Source organism: Pygocentrus nattereri, chromosome 19 (assembly GCF_015220715.1).
Source record: "Pygocentrus nattereri isolate fPygNat1 chromosome 19, fPygNat1.pri, whole genome shotgun sequence".
Lineage (NCBI taxonomy): Eukaryota > Metazoa > Chordata > Actinopteri > Characiformes > Serrasalmidae > Pygocentrus > Pygocentrus nattereri.
The window spans coordinates 16,409,236-16,430,866 of record NC_051229.1 but is presented as its reverse complement, the minus strand read 5'-3'; the positions used below and the strand labels follow the sequence as shown (position 1 = coordinate 16,430,866).

Genomic DNA, 21,631 nt, shown 5'->3' with positions numbered 1-21,631 from the left:
ACAGTTCATAGAAACTAAAATGCAGCAGTGCAGTATTCTCCAAGAGTTTTGCTATCATTTTATATTAACATCTGCACTCGTTTTAACATCGTACATAGTCTTATAGTTCTGTACAGTAGAGGAATACACGTAACTGAATCTAATACAGTGGTATCTAAAACTGTAGACCAATTACATGTTTTGTTGATTTTTTCCTCTACAGGGAACAAATTTAAATCTAACATTTTTCTGCAAGCTCTTGGATATTATGCAGTGTCTATGTTTCTATGCAGTTGCTGAGTTTAACATAGTGGACGAAATTAGTATAAACCTTGTTTATTTGCTTATCCCGTGTTAGGCTTCCAAAAAATGCATGTAACTGATTATAACTGATACTGGACATTGATTTGAAACTTAAATGCTACAATGGATTGAAAACATTTACACATGCTTTTTTCCACTACTGCTGCTATTACACAGCACATAATTACAAAGGAAATCAGTCAAGAAGCTTTTTTCCCTGTACACTTTCCTTTACACTTCACTCTAAAGTTATTTTTTTGTTCACAGGCTTGAACAACACCAGAAACAAACAGACAAATCAGTCCCAGAAAGGTAACTATGTTCTGTCTCACATCCTATTCACTGATAAACATTGCAAACCCCAACAGAGGTACATTTGGTTCGGTGGTTGGTTAGTGCAGTGGTTAACACCTCTGCCTTCTACATAGTAGACTAGGGTTCAATCCCCCACCAGGGCAAGCGCCCTACACTATACCTATAAGAGTTCATGGGCAAGACTCCTAACACCACCTTGGCCTCCCTGTGTAAAATGATCACATTGTAAGTCGCTCTGGATAAGAGCGTCAGCCAAAATGCTGTAAATGTAAATACAGTAGCAGGTGGAGAAAAGATTTGACACAGTGATCTGTGGCTTGTGTTACTTTGCAGGCCTGTGTCAGTGGCTGCAGAGGCTTGTCCATAAGTGCTGGTAAGAACAACTATTATTTTTCATATTCATTATTCATTGTTCTGACTGCTATCTATTCCACCTGAACCTGGACACGTTTCACTTCCTCAGCATTAAACACTTACAGTTACAGTTGCGACTCTGGACAAGTGATGAAAATCCCATATGACTTAATGAGACGTAGACTGTTAGAAGATTAGCTGTCATGCAAAAACTTGCAGGGATAAACACACAGACTAAGCAGAAATTTCACCAGCTTCAGCTATTGCTATCAAGCTATCAAGTCAACATCACAGACTAAACCCATGGTTACTGTATGTTTATACAGTCATTTGAGTGTAAAACTGTAGTATCTGAAAATGTGTACACACACACACACACACACACACACATATATATATATATATATATATATATATATATATATATATATATATATATATATATATATATATATATCTATTATGTTTATTAAACTCTGCAAATATTAGTAATTGTGCATTAAAATGTACAGTGGGCAATTGTGTGATTTACTTTCACTCAGAAAATCAACAAAACCTTTGCAAACAACTATGCACTGATATTATAGCAAAAGCAGTGTGACCTGTCAGCTTAAGATACACAACGTCTCCATAATTACACTACGGGGCAGATTTTCTAATGTTTTACACCATCACACAAGCTATTTTGGCATTAAAAGTTCCTGTCATCATTTGTTAAATGAGCATAATAGTGCCAATAATCATAATAATCATTTGTAATAAGACAAAAAGGCAGTCATTACTCTTTTGTGCTCTTGACTCTCTAAAAACGCTCTAAAAAATAAGATGGCTGCAGTTGTTTATGCCCAGAGAATAAAGAATTTTATTTTTAATAAAAAATAAATAAGAGCTTAGCTAAGAGCTCACAATCAAAACCATACAATTCTCAAACCATGTGGATGTGGCTGTGTTCAGCTCATCCTTCCAGCTGAAAACGAACATGCATTTCAAAAGAGAAAGTCAAAATGATTACTTAGTTTTCTCAAATTTTAATGTTATGTTGAAATAATGACTTATTTTTCTTTGAAATAATCAGATTTTTTCAACAAGTAATAACACACTGTCTTTGACTTTCAACTTTGACTTACAAAGCCTCAATGAGAAAATAGGAAATTTTTTGACCTAATGAGTCACAGTTTGAACTGAAACACAGATAAGAGATAAGATAAGATAATCCTTTATTAGTCCCACAGCGGGGAAATTCACAGTATTACAGCAGCAGCAGAGTAACAGGAGTAAGGCACTCAGTCTTTCAAAAGTCTTTTTTTCTCCTATCTGGTGCAAACAGGTTTTTAATACGAAGATGTGAGCCAAACACAGGTTATATTGCGCTGCTCATACGCTAATTGCAAAGTTGAGCCTTTTCATGTGCGTGGAAGTTCTTAGTAGATAACCCACCAAATTGGCGACACCCACTAGCGCAGTGTCAGTAGACTATCGGCAGTAAGTGCCTCTTTTAGTAAACCTGTCCTATGATTATATTTGATTTATATTTCTTTGTGTGAGGACTCAACAGTAAAAATGACCTCTGTATGTAAATGTACTTGGCTAATAAATGATTCTGATTCTGACAGGATCATGTCAGGCTATGACTGTAGGTAAGAGCACCCAGGCCAGTTGCTGTAACAGTAGAGGCCATGCAGCTGGGCTAGTTTAATGCCCCGCCTCTTGAAGGGGTGTCTCTCTGGTCTCGGCCTAGTGGAATTTTTCAAAGACTCCTCTGCGCTGTGTGTTATGTAAAACACATCTGCTCCTCTCTTCAGAACACCAGCCAGAACACCAACTCAGATCAATGCTATTTTTGCCCCCCAGTTCCACGTCTCCTCTCTCACTCTCTCTTCCATGATTTATCTTTTATTTTTGAGTGCCCTGCCTGTCACTCATTACTGATCGGTACACTGGCACATAAATCACCCTGCTATCAGTGCCCATACAGGGAGAGATCACTTTAATGCCACGGTGACTTGGCTGAAATGTTTAGAGAGCACATTCACTCCGGTTAGCAGCCAAAAAGAAGGGCAACCAAATTACGTAATATTTAGGATGTTTTAACAAAGAAATCTGAATTGTACCAAAATAATTAACAAGAATAACAATTAATTGAATGCTGACAATGCTGCACTGAATCATTTGCTAAAGAATCTTTGTGTGGTCAGATATTTACACCCCTAAGAGAGAGCAGTATGTATTTAGGGATAGTGATGAGGACTTGAATTTGGTCATGTCCGTAGTTGGGTGATGACAACATTGAATGCATTTCTAAGATCCTCATCAGGTGTAGACAGAGTGCAGATATGCTAAGACTGTTGTGCCAGTTTCAGGTGCAAATCAAACACATTCTGCCTGTGTTTATGTATGAAACTAGCGCACAAGCCAAAATGAACACTTTGTGGGCCGCAAGCACAGAGTGGATTAGTGATTCTGCGGGTTTAGATAAAAGACATGAATGGGGCCCCCTGGATGCACAGTTTTAAACTAAACTCTGAACCCTCACCTGGCATAACCATCTACTCTGCAAAAATGACATCTCGGCAGATGAAATTATCATAAATGTAGCTGATATATCTAATATTTCTCATTGCAAGACTGTTGAGAGAGTATTATAGGATTGTTTAACCGAGTTATTTAGTTAAGAAGTCTTATTAAGAGAAATCCTGTCACTATATCGGCAGATCATTTTGGTTGTTTCAAGGAAATAATTCTTTCATTCTAATAGTATGAGATTATTTGGTTCAGAATGACGGAGAGCTAATATGAAATGAGATTACATTTTTCAGGATTACATTCTGAGAGATTTACTAACTTGTACTGGATTACATTACCCCAACACAGGAGCTCATTAAATGGCTCCCTTAAATTTGGCCCACTGGCAGGCCCAAAGTTTAATTGCAAACCTATTTTTATTCCAACCTAGTAGCGACTTCTACTTCAACTTCCATTCCTTTTATGTACATAAACTTCAGACACCAAACATTACTTGGGAGATTATATTTGGGTTAAAGTGAAACTTGGTAAATTAGTGTTTTGGTCAAACTATTCATTTAAAAAAAAAATTATATACACACACACACACACACACACACATATATATATATATATATATATATATATATATGTGTGTGTGTATATGTCTGTGTGTACTTATAAGTCTTTCTTTGACTTCATTTTCAGTTGACTGCTTAAATGAAGGATCATCTATGAAAGCAAAGATGCCAAGAACTACTAACTCCTCATCTTCGTTATGTTCCAACAATCCAGCAATTCATCTTCATCTTTTTGTCTGAAGAGGAGTTTGTTAAATCAGCTCCAGATTTGTCACTTGTTTTTGACCTGAACAGTGGGGCACAGCTGTTCAAATGGAAAATGGAAAAAAGAGATTGTGTCTGAAAACAAAGCAGACTCTATTGTGTAATAGTTATTTTCTTTCTCTTGAACTGCAACACCTGTGGAAACTCAAGCAGCCTGTAAAGAAAAAGTGACTCTTTGGAACAATTCTTCAAGTTCTTGTTGTACAGAACTCATGTGACGCCTACTATAGATGCACAACCAGCCCTCCAGTGGACCATCCAGTCTCTAGCCAACCTCTACCAGAGCGCATGGAGGATCTTGAACTGTTATATAACAATGTGACACATTTTGGTTCTGTTTCAATAGAAGGAACTAATCGTTGCTGTCGGGAACAAAACCTCATATTTAAAAAACGGTAACTTTAAAGGAGAAGAAGAACATTCCACTGAAGTCACAGAGTTTGATGTTAAATGTGACATTGTAGAGAAACTTCTAAGCCACTTATTCTTCCGGTGTTGGGGAATGTTTCAGGCATCAGGCATCCCTAAATATTTATATAATTAAAGATTTAATTAAATAGAAATTTTGAAGAAAAAAAAACCTTTTAACTTTTAATTCTAAGTCATTTTGGATCATATCTGTTGGCACACGTTTTCAAATTATGTTAAAGGAAAAAGGGGGGGTTATGAGGTTTTAATGCACTCTTAAAGAAGAGGGTTCTTCAAGCATTCTTCAGTAAAGACAATGGTTCTATATAGAATCTTGAACAAGCTTGATGCACGCTTGGCATCATAACAATAGCAGAACCCTTGGTGCTATATAAAACCCCTTTCAAAAAGGTTCCATATAGCACCAAAAAACCTTCTATTGTTGTGTTTCAAGCATGTATTAATATCAGAACCCTTGAAGAATATCTACACAGAACCATAGTCTTAACTTAAGCCGTCTTTTTAAAGAGTATATGATGGTGACGTAAAGCAAAGTCATCCGTATTTCTCTATAAGGAAGAAAGGAGGAGAACTTGTTTGTTCCTTTAATTCTGTGCATACTAACAGTTATGAAATCCGGGGCTCGCTGGGAGAGCAGCTCTTGGTAGATAGCCATGTTTAGTGTTGTGCTGTGAGTTCACATTAGCTAAATACAATAATGTCTAGTTACTGATGTATATGCCACCTGTGGGTTATTATTTTGTGTGCAATAGCCTACATCCCCAACACCACTTATATGAGCAGAACTGACTTAGCTACTGTACTGTATACTAGTACTGAGCACCAGGGTCCTTAGTGGAACTCTCACGTATCCAAATGGACTGTGTGGACTGTACGAAATGCTGTACAATGTATCCTATTCCCTGTTAGCTGGTTCACTTGGGGGAAACTCTTCTTTTTGACTGTACAAGGCAAGCTGGTTAAACATCTTGGCAACTGTGCTAAATGGACTACTTATGAACTTGTATTACTTTGCTACTTATGAACCTTTCATAAGGCCACATGATGCTAACGTAAGCATTTTTTAACAACTAACAACCTACGTAAGCATTTGTAAAAGCTTACCTCAACAAGCATCAGTGGTCATAAAGATTACTTTTGCCATGCATAAGCCTTTATAAATGCATTTGTAGCTCTATGTAGGTGGCATGGAGTCGTATGAATGCCATCCTTCAGTAAAGTGTTACCAAAATCTCTTAAGAAGCTTTAGAATTTTTTATGTACACCCTTGATGAATAAATGTGCCAAAAGGGTTATGTAAAGCGATGCCATTTCTAGTTTCTATGACCACTTCTAGTTCTGTTCCAGTGGCTGGTTCTTTAGAGGACCATTTTCGTAAATGACTTATGTGATTGAGAAGAAAGAACCTCCATGTAATTTAAAGGTTCTATAGACTTAAATGATTCCTAAATGGCTTGGGTGTACAGTTCTGGGAAAAACTTTAATTGGTATAGAACCTTGACATAATGTAGAAGTCAAATTTTTGTAGTCATCAAACTTTTCACTTTATGTGATCTTCACACTTTACACATCTCATGGGTCTTTAATGAATCATCCATGGCTATTTAAAGAATCATGTAATGCTCTTTAGGGAACCAAAAGTGGTTCTGTTACATCGCTCCATAGGACATTTATTGGTACTTCACAGGTCACACATTAGGTGCTTAAAATGACAATGGCTGAGGAAGAACATTACTGCATTCCTAAATAAATCAGGGTAAAACTATGAAATTAAAGGCAATATTGATCAACGGGGACATTCTGATCACACATTCCACCTCTGTAGTCTTATTATTCAAAACTGCTCATACTGCTTGCTTTTAATTGGTGGTGCCATTTCATTTCCAGCTATTACTACAACTAGCCCCTATTAATGTAACTTACAGAGTTTTCTAAATGTTCATTACACATTTGAAGGGATTTTTGCAATGTATACTGATCATACTGTTTGTACAGTGTATTGTAAGTAAAACATTTGTATCATGAGATCAATTTCATAGATAATATATGATGTGAATATTGTGAAAATGAGTGTTGGGGTACATAAAATGTAATAAAGTACAGACATAAATATCTGTTTAATTCATCTGTTCTCTCTGGCATGTGTCCTTTAACAACCTATCGACTTCAAGTAATAGTTCTATCAAAAAATATCTAAGTAGTATCTAAGTAGTCAGTCAGCCAAGACAGGTTTAGTATCTAAATGTTGCTTTTTTTGTTTTGCCCTAGAGGTATAAGGCTAATGTGCTAACAAACACTATGTGTCAATAGTCACCCAAAACTTTTCTGTAAATACATCCCCAATACTTTTCTCAACCCACTCAGATTTGTCAGTGTGGTTAAAGACATAGTATGTCTGCGAGATGAAGATCTGGATGTGTTTTGAGTGGATTGAGAGAAGTTTTATGGATGTATTTACAGAAAAGCTTGGGTGACTACTGACTTCCAGTGTGTCTTATGATTCCAGTAACATTTGGACAAGTAACATCCATTTTCTAAGCCGCTTCTCCGTCAGGGTCGCGGGGGGACAAGTAACATGTCCTGGTTTATCAACCACATCTGGTTTAAGTGGAAAACTTATGTAAACTTTTGTGAACTTGTGTGATTTTTTTGATGAACAATTCCTTTAAATAACAAACTGAACAATCAAAATCAACATGCAAAATCAGCACGGCCATTTGCTTCTGTCAAAAACAGCCAATAAAAGACAAAAGGGTGGCAAAATAAAATTCAAAGTCTGCTGCAGTAGTGTTACATATTTAGGCCCAATTCCATTTCACCCCTCGCTCCTACCACTTAGTCCTTACCCTTTTGTTTTGTGCGTTCACAGATAGGGTATCCTGATTTTTGCTAAGATAGATAGAGGGTACGGCAAAGTGTTAGACCTCCCAACTGAGGTTTTTCAGAGGCACACTCTAAACAGTGTTGCGAGAAAAAAGAAAAATCGGCAAGATGGCTGCACAAGTGACCAAAGAAACTCATATATGTTGGTATTTCATCCATTAACAAATTATAATGACCATGGTATTATCTTAGATTGATGTTGTTTCAATGTATTACAGTAGTAGGGTGATGTCATGGTAACTAGTTAGCTAAATATCTGGCCTGAGGCCCCAGAACTGCAGCACCATTTAAGATGGAGTGGGGAAATATGAACAAACGTGAGCGAATAGTGGACTTCAGCTTCATATCACTGAAGATTTAGTTGTTAGCAATGATAAATAATTGACGCATGCCCCTTTCTTTGAGAGCATGCGATTTCCAAAATTTAAAGGCTGCTGAACTTTAGTCTCTCTGCTATCACTGCAGACTGGCAGGGTCGCCTACAGAGCACCACTAGGAGTCTGTTAATGAAGTAATGTTCTTTTCTATTTGAGGGTTGTGGAGGGTTGTCCCATTTCATTTGGGAAAGACTTCAATGACTACCCCTAGTAACTCAGTTATAAGGGGCAAGGTGGTGCTCAAAAACAAGGGGTATGGATAAAAACAATAAATGAGATTGTCTATCATGTCACATCAATATGACCCCATTTATACCTGGTCACTTCATGTGACTAGTATCTGGATTGTATCCTGATAGGATTTTAGAGATATGTATTTACACTTGGTAGTCAAATGCTTCTCCAGTTACTCAGACTGAAATCTGATTGCTGTGTGGGACAGAATATGTAAATCCACTAATTACGCAACAACCAATTACCAAGTGTTTATCCATTCAGCTTTTCGTCTGCAGGTTGTTTTGCACAGTAGTGTCTGTTCATATTGCTATTAAAGATTTCATTTCGTCTGGTCCCGAACCACAATCATTTTTCTCGTAGATATGGATAACGTGCCCAATGACGCACTGCATGGGGAGACGTTTCTTTTGTACTGGGAGGGGTTTTGATCGTTAGAATGAACGTTTGAATTTGTCTTGCAGAAACTGATGCGTTTACATTGCTGTACCATGAGGCTCTAATGTGTCTCAGGCCACTTTCTGAAACACACTGAGCAATCGGATTTGTATCTGTTTTAAATGCGTCTTGGTTGCATTTACACTTTCATTTTTATGTGGCTTGGCCTCATCCAGATATAATCCTTATACTCGAGAAGCATGACCAGATGTAATCAGGGTCAAGGTGTAATCACATTAGAATGTGCATTGCCATGTATTGTGTCATGTGTATTAGCATCATTAGATATTATTAGATTTTTTCTGCTAACAATTCGGGTTTGTTAACAGGCCCATGACATTAATTTTTGTTGGAAGATGCAATGTTTCATAACTGTTACCCAAATTATGTTACAACTTTCAAAAGAGTGTAAACTGTAGCTTCCATAAAGTTCAAGTGTGCCACTGCTAGCTTAGCACTAGCATAGCATTTAAAGTCCCATAGGGGTGTTAGTAAAAACTTTTCATAGCTAAGTGGATGAACAATGGCATATGCTCATATTTCAGCATTGTAAATGGCTCTTGGCATACATAAAGCTATTACGGAGGACCACTCGTCTTATTAGTCTCACAAGCCCTACTTTTGAATGTCACCAGGTTTGATCAATATTAATTTGCTGACCTTTTTGATGAACAGTCAGTGTAAACACCATCAGTTCACTTACGTTCATTCTCAAAGTAGATGTTGGCAAACATGTTCAAAGTCACTCTCCAACACATGTTGTCAAACAAGACAGGCACATGCTTGCAGGCTTCCAGTCTGGGTCACCCTGAGATTGGCAGTTTATGTAGATAATGGAGACTGGTGGTAGCTAACAGACCACAGTATAAGCCAAATCACATGTGAATGTAATTTATTGCACTGTAGCATTCGGTTAATCAACTAAGTTAGCAAAAGTGTCAGAAGGCTACAGGTCGAGAAGTAAACCATGGTGAGGGCTAATCATGGATGAGTCTAGGTTGATGGTGGTCATTGTGCCCTTGAGAGCGACGCCTAACATCAATTTACTCCTGGGGATGGTCCCTGTAGGTGGCTAATAGACCAAAGTATCAGCCAAATAACATGCATATGTAACACGTAGCACTCATAACTCAATATGGTATGTACTCAGCCTAGGGACGCCTCATAAATAAGTCCACAGGTGAATAAAAACAGAATGCCATGTGCTATAGTGCCACTGTGCTCTAGAATCCTGCAGCTTGTAACTGTTGGTGCAACTCCACAGGACATGTCATTAGCAAAACCATAACAAAACCCAAACAATGTTATTGCCCTTCTCATCTGTGCTGTTTTCTGTATACAGCACTGTTCTGCTCTGGTGAAAAAGCATGACATTGTGATGGCCATCTTTCTACGAAAAGATGGTGCCATCATAATAACAACAATCATTTGTCATAGCAGTCCTCACCTTAATACACTGGAAGATTAACTATATTTTACCCTACACCCTTAAAGACAAAGGATAACTGACCACTCAAGCGACAGAAATTATGTGGAGAACAACAAGCTGGAAGCTAAAGTTAGTAAGGTAGTTACCTAGCTATTTAGATGCTTTACATCAGTTTAGATTTTTTCTCTGGTTAAAACCTGTCTCTGGTGTTCATTTTGTGCTAAAATAAAGAGAGAACCTTTGTTTTCTTTACAATTCAATTCAGTAATCATGGTAAGAGTTAAACCAATGTTAGCTATTAGCTTATAGATCAGTGATTAGGCTAGCAGTCAGGATTGGTTGACACCACAGGGATTTCCAGTGGTTGTACGACGTCAGGAGTGTCTTTTTCTGCATAGTATATGTAAGTTTATTTGTAATTATATGTCTTGCTACTGAAAAACTGCAATTTCCCTCCAGGATCATTAACGTTCTTTCTTTCTTTCTGTCTTTCTTTCTTTCTTTCTTTCTTTCTTTCTTTCTATCTAGCTAGCTAGCTAGCTAGCTATCCATCTTTCTATCTATCTATCTATCTATATAAAACTCTAGCTTGTCCACTTTAAGGGACTCAAATGGGTTCTCCTGTTTAAAACATGCTCCAAATAACCCTTTTTGGCACATTTTAACCTCTTAAACTCCCAGGCTTATTACATACCAATGCTTATTATTCAGTAAGTACAGGGACTTATAGAGCTATTCGTAGGTTATTGAAGTGTGTAATAAAATGCGGGTAGGCCTTAGCCATTTAACAGACGGAAACAGTTTCTTAAGTTTAAGATTCCGCACAAATTCCGCACATCTAGTTGGTGCAATAAATGAAAGCAAGCGCATTATCAAAGCCTCATTTGTCATAGCATAGGCATGAGGTCACCTTTCCTTGCTAATAAAACCTCTGATGTTTACAAATGACCTGAAAATAAAGGGTCATAAACAGCTACAATCATTTTGCCACGAAGAAAGCAATGTGCTAATGCTAATGGCTCTTCTGCCAGCCAGAAGGCCTTAAGAATATGTTGATTTAATTAAGATCAAGAGACGCAGTGGTTCGTTAAAATGGCCTCACTTTGACACTAACGTCTGTCACTTCTTACTTGAGCATGACCAGTCTGGACAGATCACATGTCTGCAAGCAATGCTAGTATTCCAGTTGGTTGCATCAGAAGCATCTGTGACGCAGTGGCACCTTTCTCTCTCACACACACACACACACATAAACACACACACACAAGGTGACAAATATAGAGCTTGGCCTGGTCCACTGGGATCTGCCTAGGCATGGAACGTTTGAATCCTCACTCGTGAAAATTCCTCCTCAATGTGTAAGCCACGCACGTTGAGGAATTAGAAAGGCTTCAATTAGCAGAGCAAGTGTGTGATTAACCAATACATGTTATCACTATTATATCAAAACCTTGTAATATAAGTTTTGTTCATTTTTAAGTTGGCTTGTCAAACTCCTTATAACTTAAGGAGGTCTGTAGGTTTTTATGGCATCACAAAAACACTGTTTCAATAGGCTGTTTTTCCATATAGACAGTTTGGACTGAGCAGTGAATAGTACATTTAAAAACTATAATAATGTTTTCATACTATATCAAAGTTTTTTTCAACACATGGATACTTTGATTACTCATGATATGGACACTTTACTAAAGTTTGATACAGACACTTTACTAGCTTTATCATTACTAAAGGAATGATAAAGCTAGAGTTTAAGCAGTTAACGTGCAAGGGTGTGTATTTGGGGCCTACAATTAAATTCCTCATTTATAATAAACTACACAACTTATATATTAATTTCTCAGTAGATTATGAATAATATATAGTTGCTACTCATTAATACATGCTAAGATTAATAACTGTATATTAAGGCTGCAGCTCAAGGGTTAAATCTGTACCATGTGCGTTGAGCAGACTTTTTTATAGAATGGACAGATATACATTTTCACAGTGGTCTACATTACTAAAATTATATCAGCTATAACATTTCCAAGCAGTATGGCTGCTATGACAGCGGCTTCCATGCTTATAGTCGACTGACATAAGACCAGCAAAAGACCATTAATGATTAATGACCATTTACTAAAAGTAAAGCCTTTTCTTTCAAACCTGAGGAAACTTCACTTATATCAACATTTGTTGATATCGTGATTCAATTATTACATGTGGTACATTGGAGAAGAGACAAGCGGCAGCTCAGACAGAGTAAAGCGATACAGAGACGCAATGTAGAAGAGAGGCATGACAGACTGAGGCCCCGGCCAAGACCAAGCACAGCTTTTACAGACTAGCCCCAAAGGCATGTGGTCAAGCATCCATTATAATTGACCTTTGTGCTACTTGTGGGGAGATATTTTCAAATTTGGAGCAATAACCTGTCATTAAACCTGTGGCTTTGTAGTCTGATTATTGTTGCTAACCTTCTTTCCTAGTGGTTTGTTGTTATCTGGTGTTATCTTAAACACCTTATTATATGACAACAGAAAATACAACACTCAACCACTTTACCACAGTTTGTTTGGTATTGAAAATAGGGGGGTATGACAAAGCCACACATTCAAATGTTGGGATGAATGAAGAAGGTGCTTATAGAAATAATATAAGAATTTCTACAGGAGTCTTAGAATCTTACAGCATAGAGTTTATCACAAGATATACACACACACACACACACACACACACACACACACACACACACATATATATATATATATATATATACGTATACGTATACGAAAAATATGAAAATATGGACCCAAGAAATTGTTACTTGTTACTTTTTATTGTTTTTGTGTTTATTTGAATTATGAATATGACTTTATTGTAATGTATATTGTAACTCACTGTTGATGTAAATTGTTTAAAAATTTAGATGCCTAAAACATTCGTACTGTGTACTGTGTACTGTGTGTGTGTGAGTGTATATATAAGATTCCCATTATATTTTCCACCTGGTATGAGTCATGTTAAACAAACCCGAGTCACAAGCTTCCTTTAGGGCATCAGTCATTCATTGATCAGCATGGTCCACTGCTTATTTAAAATTTTCCATTTCAAACTTAAAAATAATCGTTTACATTTCATCTCACTTCAAAAGAAGCAGACCTACTCTGCCTTTGGCGTCATACGTCATACACGGCCACCTCGGGGCGATCATAATTATAAATCTCTCATTACCAGGAAAGTGATATGAAATCATTTATAGACTAGAACAGCACCACTTCTGTCCATTTCCTCCCCCTTTTTAAGTCTATTTCCACAGTCGCTTCACACAGGTCAGAAGCCGCGTATCATTACGACCCCTCCACCACGTCCCCGTCCCCCCACACCCCACCTCACTTTACAGCTCCAGACACGTGGCGACGGACGAGGGACGACAGGTGCAGACCTGGCCATATTGCCCTCGTGCCCATTCAGCCGTGTGATTGGACGAGGCTGACGCGCAGCAGACCATGATTGGTTATGGGGAAAGGGGCGCCATCGACGAGGGCTGCGCGTGCGCGAACCGGTGACTGGCTCGCGTCAGAGGACTCCACTATAAATTCAGGAAAGTCAAGTCCATCAATGAAATAGTAAGGAGGAGGGTAAGAAAGGGAGGAGGCCAAGAGGAGAGAAGGCGTGAAAAAGCATTCCCAAGCGTTTCTTTTACTGGCGAGTAAGTTGATTATTTTTTGTGCCGACGTTAGACCAAAAGAAAGAAATATAAAATGAAGTTCATCATCGGAATCGGAGGGTAAGTCAGCACACATTCACACAAAGTGAGAAGCTACTGAAATAAGACGAGATAATTCTGTGAAATGATGTTGTCTTTTGTACTGTTTGCAGTGTGACCAACGGTGGGAAAACCACTTTGACGAAAAGGCTTGAGAAGATACTACCAAATTGTTGTGTGGTACATCAAGACGACTTTTTCAAGGTATTAAAATAGTCCACCTTTTATTTTGTATTGATTTGACACTGAATGTGACCAGTCTGGAAAGAAATTCTGCCAGCTTAGCTTAGTTTTAAAGACTCTGTAAGCTAATATTGTAGCAGTTAAGGCTAACAGTAAGACTACCATGACTGTAAACCACACACAGTGTAATAGTACTATATAGGTATAGAACATAGAATAGCAACAGCACTCTTAAGGCTTAATACAGATAAAGTCAGTTATATAGGGTTTAATGTGTTGTGTTTGTGGGTGTGTTGTCCATGTTGTCCATGGCATGTAGTTCTTACACTCCTATGCTGATGTTCTCCTGGACAGCCAACCTCAAAGAGACATGAAATGAATGTTTATAGCTACCTCTGACTAACCTCAGATGAAACAGGGATTTAGAGGTAGCTGACATTCATTTGCGTGTTTCTTAAGTATAATTTCACTAATTGTATTCTCATGGCCATCCATTCATTCACCACTTTACTCCAATATCCACACTCCAGCAGCACAGCCAAATACACATTACTGATCGCTCAAGCTCCTTTTCTCATACCTCAACAGTCAGCAGATCACTGTCATTAGTGGCCTAATTCACTTAATCAGTGAATTCTGAACCATGGTTTAAAATGCCATTTTATAACCTTGAAACCATTTCAGTCCTAACCAAACGACCGAGCAAATCTGCATACCAACTCATTCCACTCTAGTAAATTCACTTGGCATCTCGAGGCCTAATTGTCTAACTGAGGTTCAGTTGATCAAAGTTGCACCCATATGGCTGATTGATTGACGAAGAACAACAGCCATATTTTAGCCTGAGGGCTTGGCATTATATGTCCAGGTGGGATCAGCACTGCGTGAGCGATCTGCAGCAATGTTTTATTGGTCACTGTTATTGCAGCCCCAAGATCAAATAGAGGTCGGGGAGGACGGCTTTAGACAGTGGGATGGTAAGAGTGGCTTTCGGCTGTAGGAAAAAACGACAGTAATGTATTCCTCATCTTTCCATGACCATTTCGATTTTGCCTTTGCAGTTTTTCATTTTTCGATTTTGACACCTAAAACCTAAAAAAATAGTAATTTAATTTGTCCATAAATAAATATTTATATTATAAAATATATTATTTATATTTATATTATTTAAATATTTATAACATTTAATTATTAACATCTATTATCTAGTATAAAAAAAAGAAAAAAAAAAGAAAAAAAGTATAGAGAAGGAAAAAACTGCATTATATCCATAGCGCTATTATCCTGTTTTGTGAGATGTGGCATGTTTTTTTCTGTTACCCTTGTGCAGTGATCACAGCTCTGGACATGGAAGCCATGGTGAACACTGTCAAAGGCTGGATCGAGAACCCGGTGAAATTTGCTCGCTCTCACGGTGTGACCCTGTCACCCTTGGTTGATGGGTCAGATCCGGAGCAGCAAATCCATATACTTCTTGTCGAGGGATTTCTGCTCTATAATTACCAGTAGGTTTGGATTTTTCGTTTTTTATTTTGATATGAAACATGGCAAACTCCAGAATCACTTTAACACATTTTTTTTTTGCAGACCTCTGATTGAGATCTTTGACAAGTGCTACTATGTCACCATTCCATATGAGGAGTGCAAAAGAAGAAGAAGGTAAAATATGTATTCATTTTCAGTGACTTTGTGATAGATTAAGCCCTGGACTAAATTATGAGCTGTGATTCTCCCAATCCCAAATCATTTTATGATAGACTAAGCTAACAGAGTCTAGAGCCAGTATCCACAGATGAAAGTTCTCCACGCATACAGGATGGTACCCTTTTGAATGGGTCTGGTACTCTTACTCATTTCTCCCTGTTTTATCCCCATAGCACAAGAACCTACACAGTTCCTGACCCTCCTGGTCTGTTTGACGGCCATGTGTGGCCCATGTACTTGAAACACAGGAAAGAGATGGAGCTCAACTGCAGAATTATCCGTAAGTGGCTAGCACAAAATTATTGGGATTTTCATGAGGACATTTATGACTGTTTGAAGAATCACCAGAGGCTAAAGTTTCTTTTTTGGCTTGCAGAATATCTGGATGGAATGAAATCCAAAGAAGATATCTACAACCAGGTTTATGAGGACATCCAGAACACCCTGCTGAATAGCTTATAGGTGAAGCTCTCCTTCCTGATTCATTCTTTCTTTATTCTAAGACCATTTTAAGTATCAGTTCTTTAATGCTTACTTTCTCTTTCTTCTTTTTCAGCGGCTCCAAAACACCTGAAGATGCCTGTGTATAGAACTGTAAATAATTATAATAATTTAAGTGATAGCACCTTCTGCCATGGAATCAATTTTGTAAATATGAAAAAAAATAACTTATTTTTGAGCCAGTGGCCAAAGCCTGGAATTTTATATCGCCTTATATGTATGTGGCTTTTCTTTTATATAAAAAATGGCGTAGAGCTGGATGGCTGTATAACATGATGGCTACTGACATATGGTCAACTGTGTTATTGTGCTGAAAGACTTATCCTCATTGCAAGACTTATTCTCATTTAAATTCACTCTGCGTTGTGTTTTTATTGTTGATATGTGGACACAATGAACACAATTCACTATAAAACAAATGTCTTAAAGTTAGTGTTTAAGCTGCTTTAACCCTAAAAAATTACTGTTTGCAGTTAAAATAATTCTGAATTCTAAACACTAACTTTTTTGAGTTAAAACCCCCATTTTTTCCCAACATATACACATGCTGCCATAAGCTAAGTGCCAATTTTACTGCTATTAGAACTAAATAGGTCATTCAGGTATGACTGATGTAAAGTCCTAATGATAATAGTAATAGTAATGCTGATAAAGTCTTGAATCCAGTAATGCATGTGCAATCTTTATACCTGTAGGTCATAGAAGACCCTTCAACTGCACAATGAACATGAAATACATGAGAAAAATACTTCAGGAAGTGTGTTTCCACTGGCATGCCTTCAGAGCATGTAGTACTATTGTTTACTAAGGAAGCCTTGACCTTGCTTCCATTAAGTTAAGTGACTTTGAGATTAGCAATGATGTTGAATCTAGACAACAGCCGATACAGAATAGTACATTATTACAGGCCAGCAGGTTATGACTAACTCCCAAGTTACAAACACAAGTAATAGGTAATCCATTAAGAAAACAAAGATGATATCGCATAGCTATAGTACAGTTCTTAACTCCTAATGTAAAACATCCTGAATGTATCTTATCACTTAGTACAGTGGGCAAACATACAGGTTAAATCAAATCAAAATCTTATTCATTCTTATACAGAAAGCATACAGCTTCATAAACTGTACTCATTACGCACTTGTGCTTCTCAATTGCGGGTGCAATAGCAAGCTTTGAGCTCAAAGTGAAGTGATCTGTGCCAACCCTGAAGATAAGTCTTATCTTTTAGTGGTCAGAAGAGCTGACTTGCCTACCTTGGGAGTGGGTGGCAGTGAGAGAGTTTATATTTAGGGCCAACAGCGTCAAGGGAGTATAGTTGGAATGAGCTCTCAAAATATCTTTGCCCTCTCACACATTGCACCCACCAACCTCCTCACAAGACCTTCCATCATCACCCCTGGCTAGAGCCTTGGGGAAAGGTGAGCAGCAGACTGGCATTTTTGCCCACATCATAGTTCACTACAAAGTACCTACAAAGTTCACTACAAAGTGGAAAAAGAGGGCACTCTGAAATATAAAGGTTCTTGGCTTTGACCAACTTTAATTGAGACAAAACCTTTACATTATGTGGAGGTTCTTTAAACTTTGCAAATCTATCTTTCAAAAACAGTTCTTTAACCGTATAACGCTCCAGACTTATAACATATTAAGGCTTATTAGTCATTAACTACAGGGACTTCAGTGCAAAATAATTGCGCATTGCTTAGGTTATAGAAGGATGTAATAAAACTTTGGGCCCGCCGGCGGGCCTATGACTTGGTAAGGGGTTCAAGAACTGTCCTCTTCTAGGCTTCCAAGAGCCTTTTTGGCACTTTTATTTTTAAGAAGGTAGATCCTGTTTTGCCCTATTTTTCAGTCTCTATAATGTGATAAAGCACTTTAGTGATAAAGTGGACATATCATCTACTAAAATAATAGAGGACAAATTACTTGTTAAATAAAATTTTTATCTATTTTACCTTGTAATTTTTAATGTTGGAATACATTGAATCATTTGGGTAACTGTTCTTTCCAATGGGCACCCAGAAGGCCTACATTTTTATTTTATCCTTATGTGTTGGGAGTTGGAACTGAGCAAAAATGTGGACCGTATGATTAGAGATGAGTGGTAATCCAGTCACTTGTATTCAACATTTCACACACTGTGCTGCACTAAATCCCATTACACATGACTAAAAATGCACTCTTTTTAATCAAACATGAAGTTGAGAAGTGACATTATTGACAATATCCACAAATAAGCAAAGCATATTGTGATTTATTGTCAAATAAGTCATCACAATAATGATAACTATTGTCATATTGCCCAGCTCTATGTCTGGTGACGACCAGTTTGGGGTAGGGGACGTTGCCTTCGCCTCACCCTTGTGGGCCAAATTCACAGGCCTGAGATGATAAATGATTTCCAAGTCCATCACAGTTCCATTCAGAAGAAACTAACACTACTAGTTTGCCATCTCTACTTGGATTCTCAGAAACTGCTGCATGGGAGGATCTTGGTATGAGCTGAAGACTTGTCACAATCCCTCATAACTGGCATAGATGGACAACAGCAGGAGCACTTGTATGCGCAGCTGAAAATGTGTGAGGGGACATTTCCCACATATGTCGCATGACTGTTTCTTTTTCAGAGTCCCAACATGGGAACTTCCCATTCACACAATCTTTAGGCTAATAATAGTATTGCATAGTGGGCATGTACAGTCTTGAGCAGGTTTTAACAGTAATAATCTGGACATGCTTTGTGTAACCTAGGTAATTTTCTTAACCAAGCCAAGTAGCTTATTTTCTTAGCCGCCCCTTTTGTGACACCTTGTACTATTTTAATCAGGCCTAACGCCTTGTACTTGCTTTGGTAACGTTGCATGTAAAGCAGTCTTGCCAGTAAAGCCAGCTGAAAAGAAAACACTGCCAACAGATCACCAGAAATAATTTAAAAACACAAGAGTGACTTTGAGCTTACTCTGTAGAGTGCTAACACCCACATATGCTAAAACTGAAGATGATCCAGTGTTTACAGTAATTATGGTGAAGTGCTGCATTGCCTTCCATTAATCTACAGTGGATGCCATGTGCAACCACTGTTTGGGAGGGCCAGAGAGACGTGCACTGACTATAGTAGAAAAGAAACCTGACATTCATTTTATTAGGCAGCTAATATGTCATAAATCCATTCCAATAGTAACCTTCAGGTCAGCTCAACAAAGGGGCCACAGAATCCACTCATTTTTTTCTAATGTGTGCTTTCCTACTTACGTTGGGTTGATCTCTGGGTTGACCCATTATTAAACCTGATGAGTGCTTTATAATAAAAATGATCATAATTATAGCTATAAAATATATAAGATGAAAAAGACCTTTGTGTATGACCTTTGTACACACACAAGTGATTCTCTACATCAGTAAATTCATAAGAAATGTAGTAAATCCATAGTTGTGTTAAAGCTTTTCAGCTTAAATGCCATGTCTTGTCTTGTTTGTCCTCAGTTTAATATGTGAATGTTGGGTTGTATAAATGTATATGAAAAGAGAAAGAGAGACACAGAGATGGGCACTCTGACATTTCAAGGTAACAGATTAAAAGGCCTCCTGTGACCTGTTTGAGCACTTCCTAAGGAATTTGGGTCACACGTTCCAGTTAATTCTTCGGGATCACGAGTGGACACGGTCACGTGCACATTTCGCCCCTCAACGAGCAAACGCAAACATAAAACCTGATAATCGATCAGACTTGCGGTAGTAAGGCGGTGTGAGCACGTGACTCGACTTTCGGCTATCGCATTCGCGCGCAATCATACGATACGCTAACTTCTCGCGATATTTTTAGTAAATCGGCTAGGCTTATGTGTCTAGTAACCAGCAAAGGTAACACATTATTATCTCTGGCAAACCGTTCACACTACAGTTCAAACCCGCTTCACGGTAAACTGTTCATAACGCACGACGCGACTTTTTCCCACCCGTATTCCGGAAAACCCCGCCCCCTGCGCAACGATTGGCCTGTATGCGGACTACTTAAGAGTAGCCAATCCCAGTCCAGGAAGTGAACTTTTTTTATTCAGCCAATCCTAGCGCCAGTGGCCAAATCCCATTATCCAATCCGCATGCAGGAGGGCGGGTTTATCTGAAAACAGGTGTGAAAAGGAAAAATCCCGCCTGTAGAACTTTCCCCGCGGTCCTGAGCAGGTCCTTTGAGCAACATTACAGCATTTTTCTCACCTGACACAACGGTCCCCCACATGATCAGAAGGAAAGTAAAGGTGACCTTCGGCCCCTTAGGTCGCTACCATTTAGATGGAAACTCCTTGAAGGATAGTGTTTCTCTCTACGTGGCTTCAGGTGTAAAGACAAAAGAGGGCGAGGTATATTCCTTTTGGGAAATCTTGGGCTCAAACCGATAAAGACCATCTTCGTTTAAATCGCCCAAGAGGCAAAGATCAGTGCAGCTCAGGATACCTATTCATAAAATGAAATAATTCCAAAGTGTAGAAACGTTAGCTCGAGGTCGGGAGCAGCAAACGGGGAACATTTCTCTTTTTTATTGTAACAACTTTTATTTAACAGCAAAAGTGGTTTAGGAGCACAACATGGACCAACGCGGTCAAGACACTGTGATCACTTTTTTTATTTCCAACAACTTTACAAACTTTTTATTACTATAAACGTCGAGGCAGCAACACCTTTGCTTGTGATTTGCTTTTACTCTTATTTTCACCTTTCAGATGCACAATCAAACACTCAATGTAATGTTATATACTTACTGGCGCCTAAACTGTATGTTATTGTCCTGGCGAAGGTGTCTTGAGCCAAACGGTTCCCACGGACTCGCCGCTCTTATACCGCCAAACGGAGGAGGCGCTCTTGGGTCTATTCTGGGAGAGGATCAGCTTGCAGCTTCATTTTACACACCACATGCTCGCGGAGTTCTTGCCCTATTTGGCTTGCAAGTGTGACCCAGTCATCCCCCCTGAACAGCCCCTCCACCACTTGGCAGGTGATATTTCTGGCGTATAAGGACACTTGAGGTATTTTGAAGCACATGCTCTGCGGCCTGGACACACAGAGGTCACTCCTGCAGGGGTTTTCCTCCGAACCACAGCGTTTCATAGGCCTTCAAAGTTCTCAAGCAGTTTAGTATCCCATTGATTTTTTTTAAAAATGTGGTAACACTTTATTTGGTCCAGTTGAGTGTTCAGTTAATCTTTAACATTCAACTAAATATCTATTAAATGCAACTGAACTTGAAGTTGTGTGTAAAAGATTCCATTAAACCTAACCCTAACTCTAAGGCTAACCCTAATCCTAATCTCAAGACCAAACCTACACCTACTCCTAGACTTAACCCCAACTTTAATGTTGTTGATAATCAACTATCACCAGAAAGGTGGTTAATAACATAAGT

General features: G+C 38.3%; 2 protein-coding genes and 1 long non-coding RNA gene across 5 annotated transcripts in view; 2 read left to right on the top strand and 1 right to left on the bottom strand.

The window, feature by feature from the left end:
* The window catches only part of atcayb (ATCAY kinesin light chain interacting caytaxin b), a 31,886-nt gene extending 25,038 nt beyond the window's left edge, over positions 1 to 6,848 (top strand). For both annotated transcript variants that reach the window (XM_017697155.2, XM_037547746.1), the window contains 3 exons: positions 550 to 594; positions 931 to 970; positions 4,162 to 6,848. In XM_017697155.2, the coding sequence (XP_017552644.1) occupies positions 550 to 594; positions 931 to 964 (79 nt within the window). In that variant the 3' untranslated portion in view covers positions 965 to 970; positions 4,162 to 6,848. The remainder of the gene's footprint in view (positions 1 to 549; positions 595 to 930; positions 971 to 4,161) is intronic.
* Positions 1 to 21,401, bottom strand: part of LOC108427185 — a 29,451-nt gene extending 8,050 nt beyond the window's left edge. Inside the window, exons 1-2 of the long non-coding RNA XR_001857834.2 lie at positions 20,991 to 21,401; positions 20,449 to 20,685 (exon numbers count right to left, since the gene is read on the bottom strand). This is a non-coding gene — a long non-coding RNA (uncharacterized LOC108427185). The remainder of the gene's footprint in view (positions 1 to 20,448; positions 20,686 to 20,990) is intronic.
* Positions 13,686 to 16,583, top strand: nmrk2 (nicotinamide riboside kinase 2). Of its 2 annotated transcripts, XM_017697156.2 has the most exons (8): positions 13,686 to 13,860; positions 13,953 to 14,043; positions 14,951 to 14,999; positions 15,353 to 15,527; positions 15,610 to 15,681; positions 15,900 to 16,006; positions 16,103 to 16,188; positions 16,283 to 16,583. In XM_017697156.2, the coding sequence occupies exons 1-7, from the start codon at positions 13,835 to 13,837 to the stop codon at positions 16,186 to 16,188; spliced, it is 606 nt and encodes a 201-aa protein (XP_017552645.1). In that variant the 5' UTR covers positions 13,686 to 13,834; the 3' UTR covers positions 16,283 to 16,583. The 2 variants fall into 2 exon arrangements, with proteins under 2 accessions (XP_017552645.1, XP_037403644.1); XM_037547747.1 differs by lacking the exon at positions 14,951 to 14,999 and having other exon boundaries at positions 13,691 to 13,860.
* Positions 21,402 to 21,631: the final 230 nt, after the last annotated feature.

Excerpts from the sequence above, each read along its gene's own strand:
- nmrk2 (XM_017697156.2), top strand. The coding sequence starts at position 13,835 with ATGAAGTTCATCATCGGAATCGGAGG. Across the intron at positions 14,044-14,950 it reads ATCAAGACGACTTTTTCAAG|CCCCAAGATCAAATAGAGGT; the intron begins GTATTAAAATAG and ends CTGTTATTGCAG. Across the intron at positions 15,000-15,352 it reads CGGCTTTAGACAGTGGGATG|TGATCACAGCTCTGGACATG; the intron begins GTAAGAGTGGCT and ends ACCCTTGTGCAG.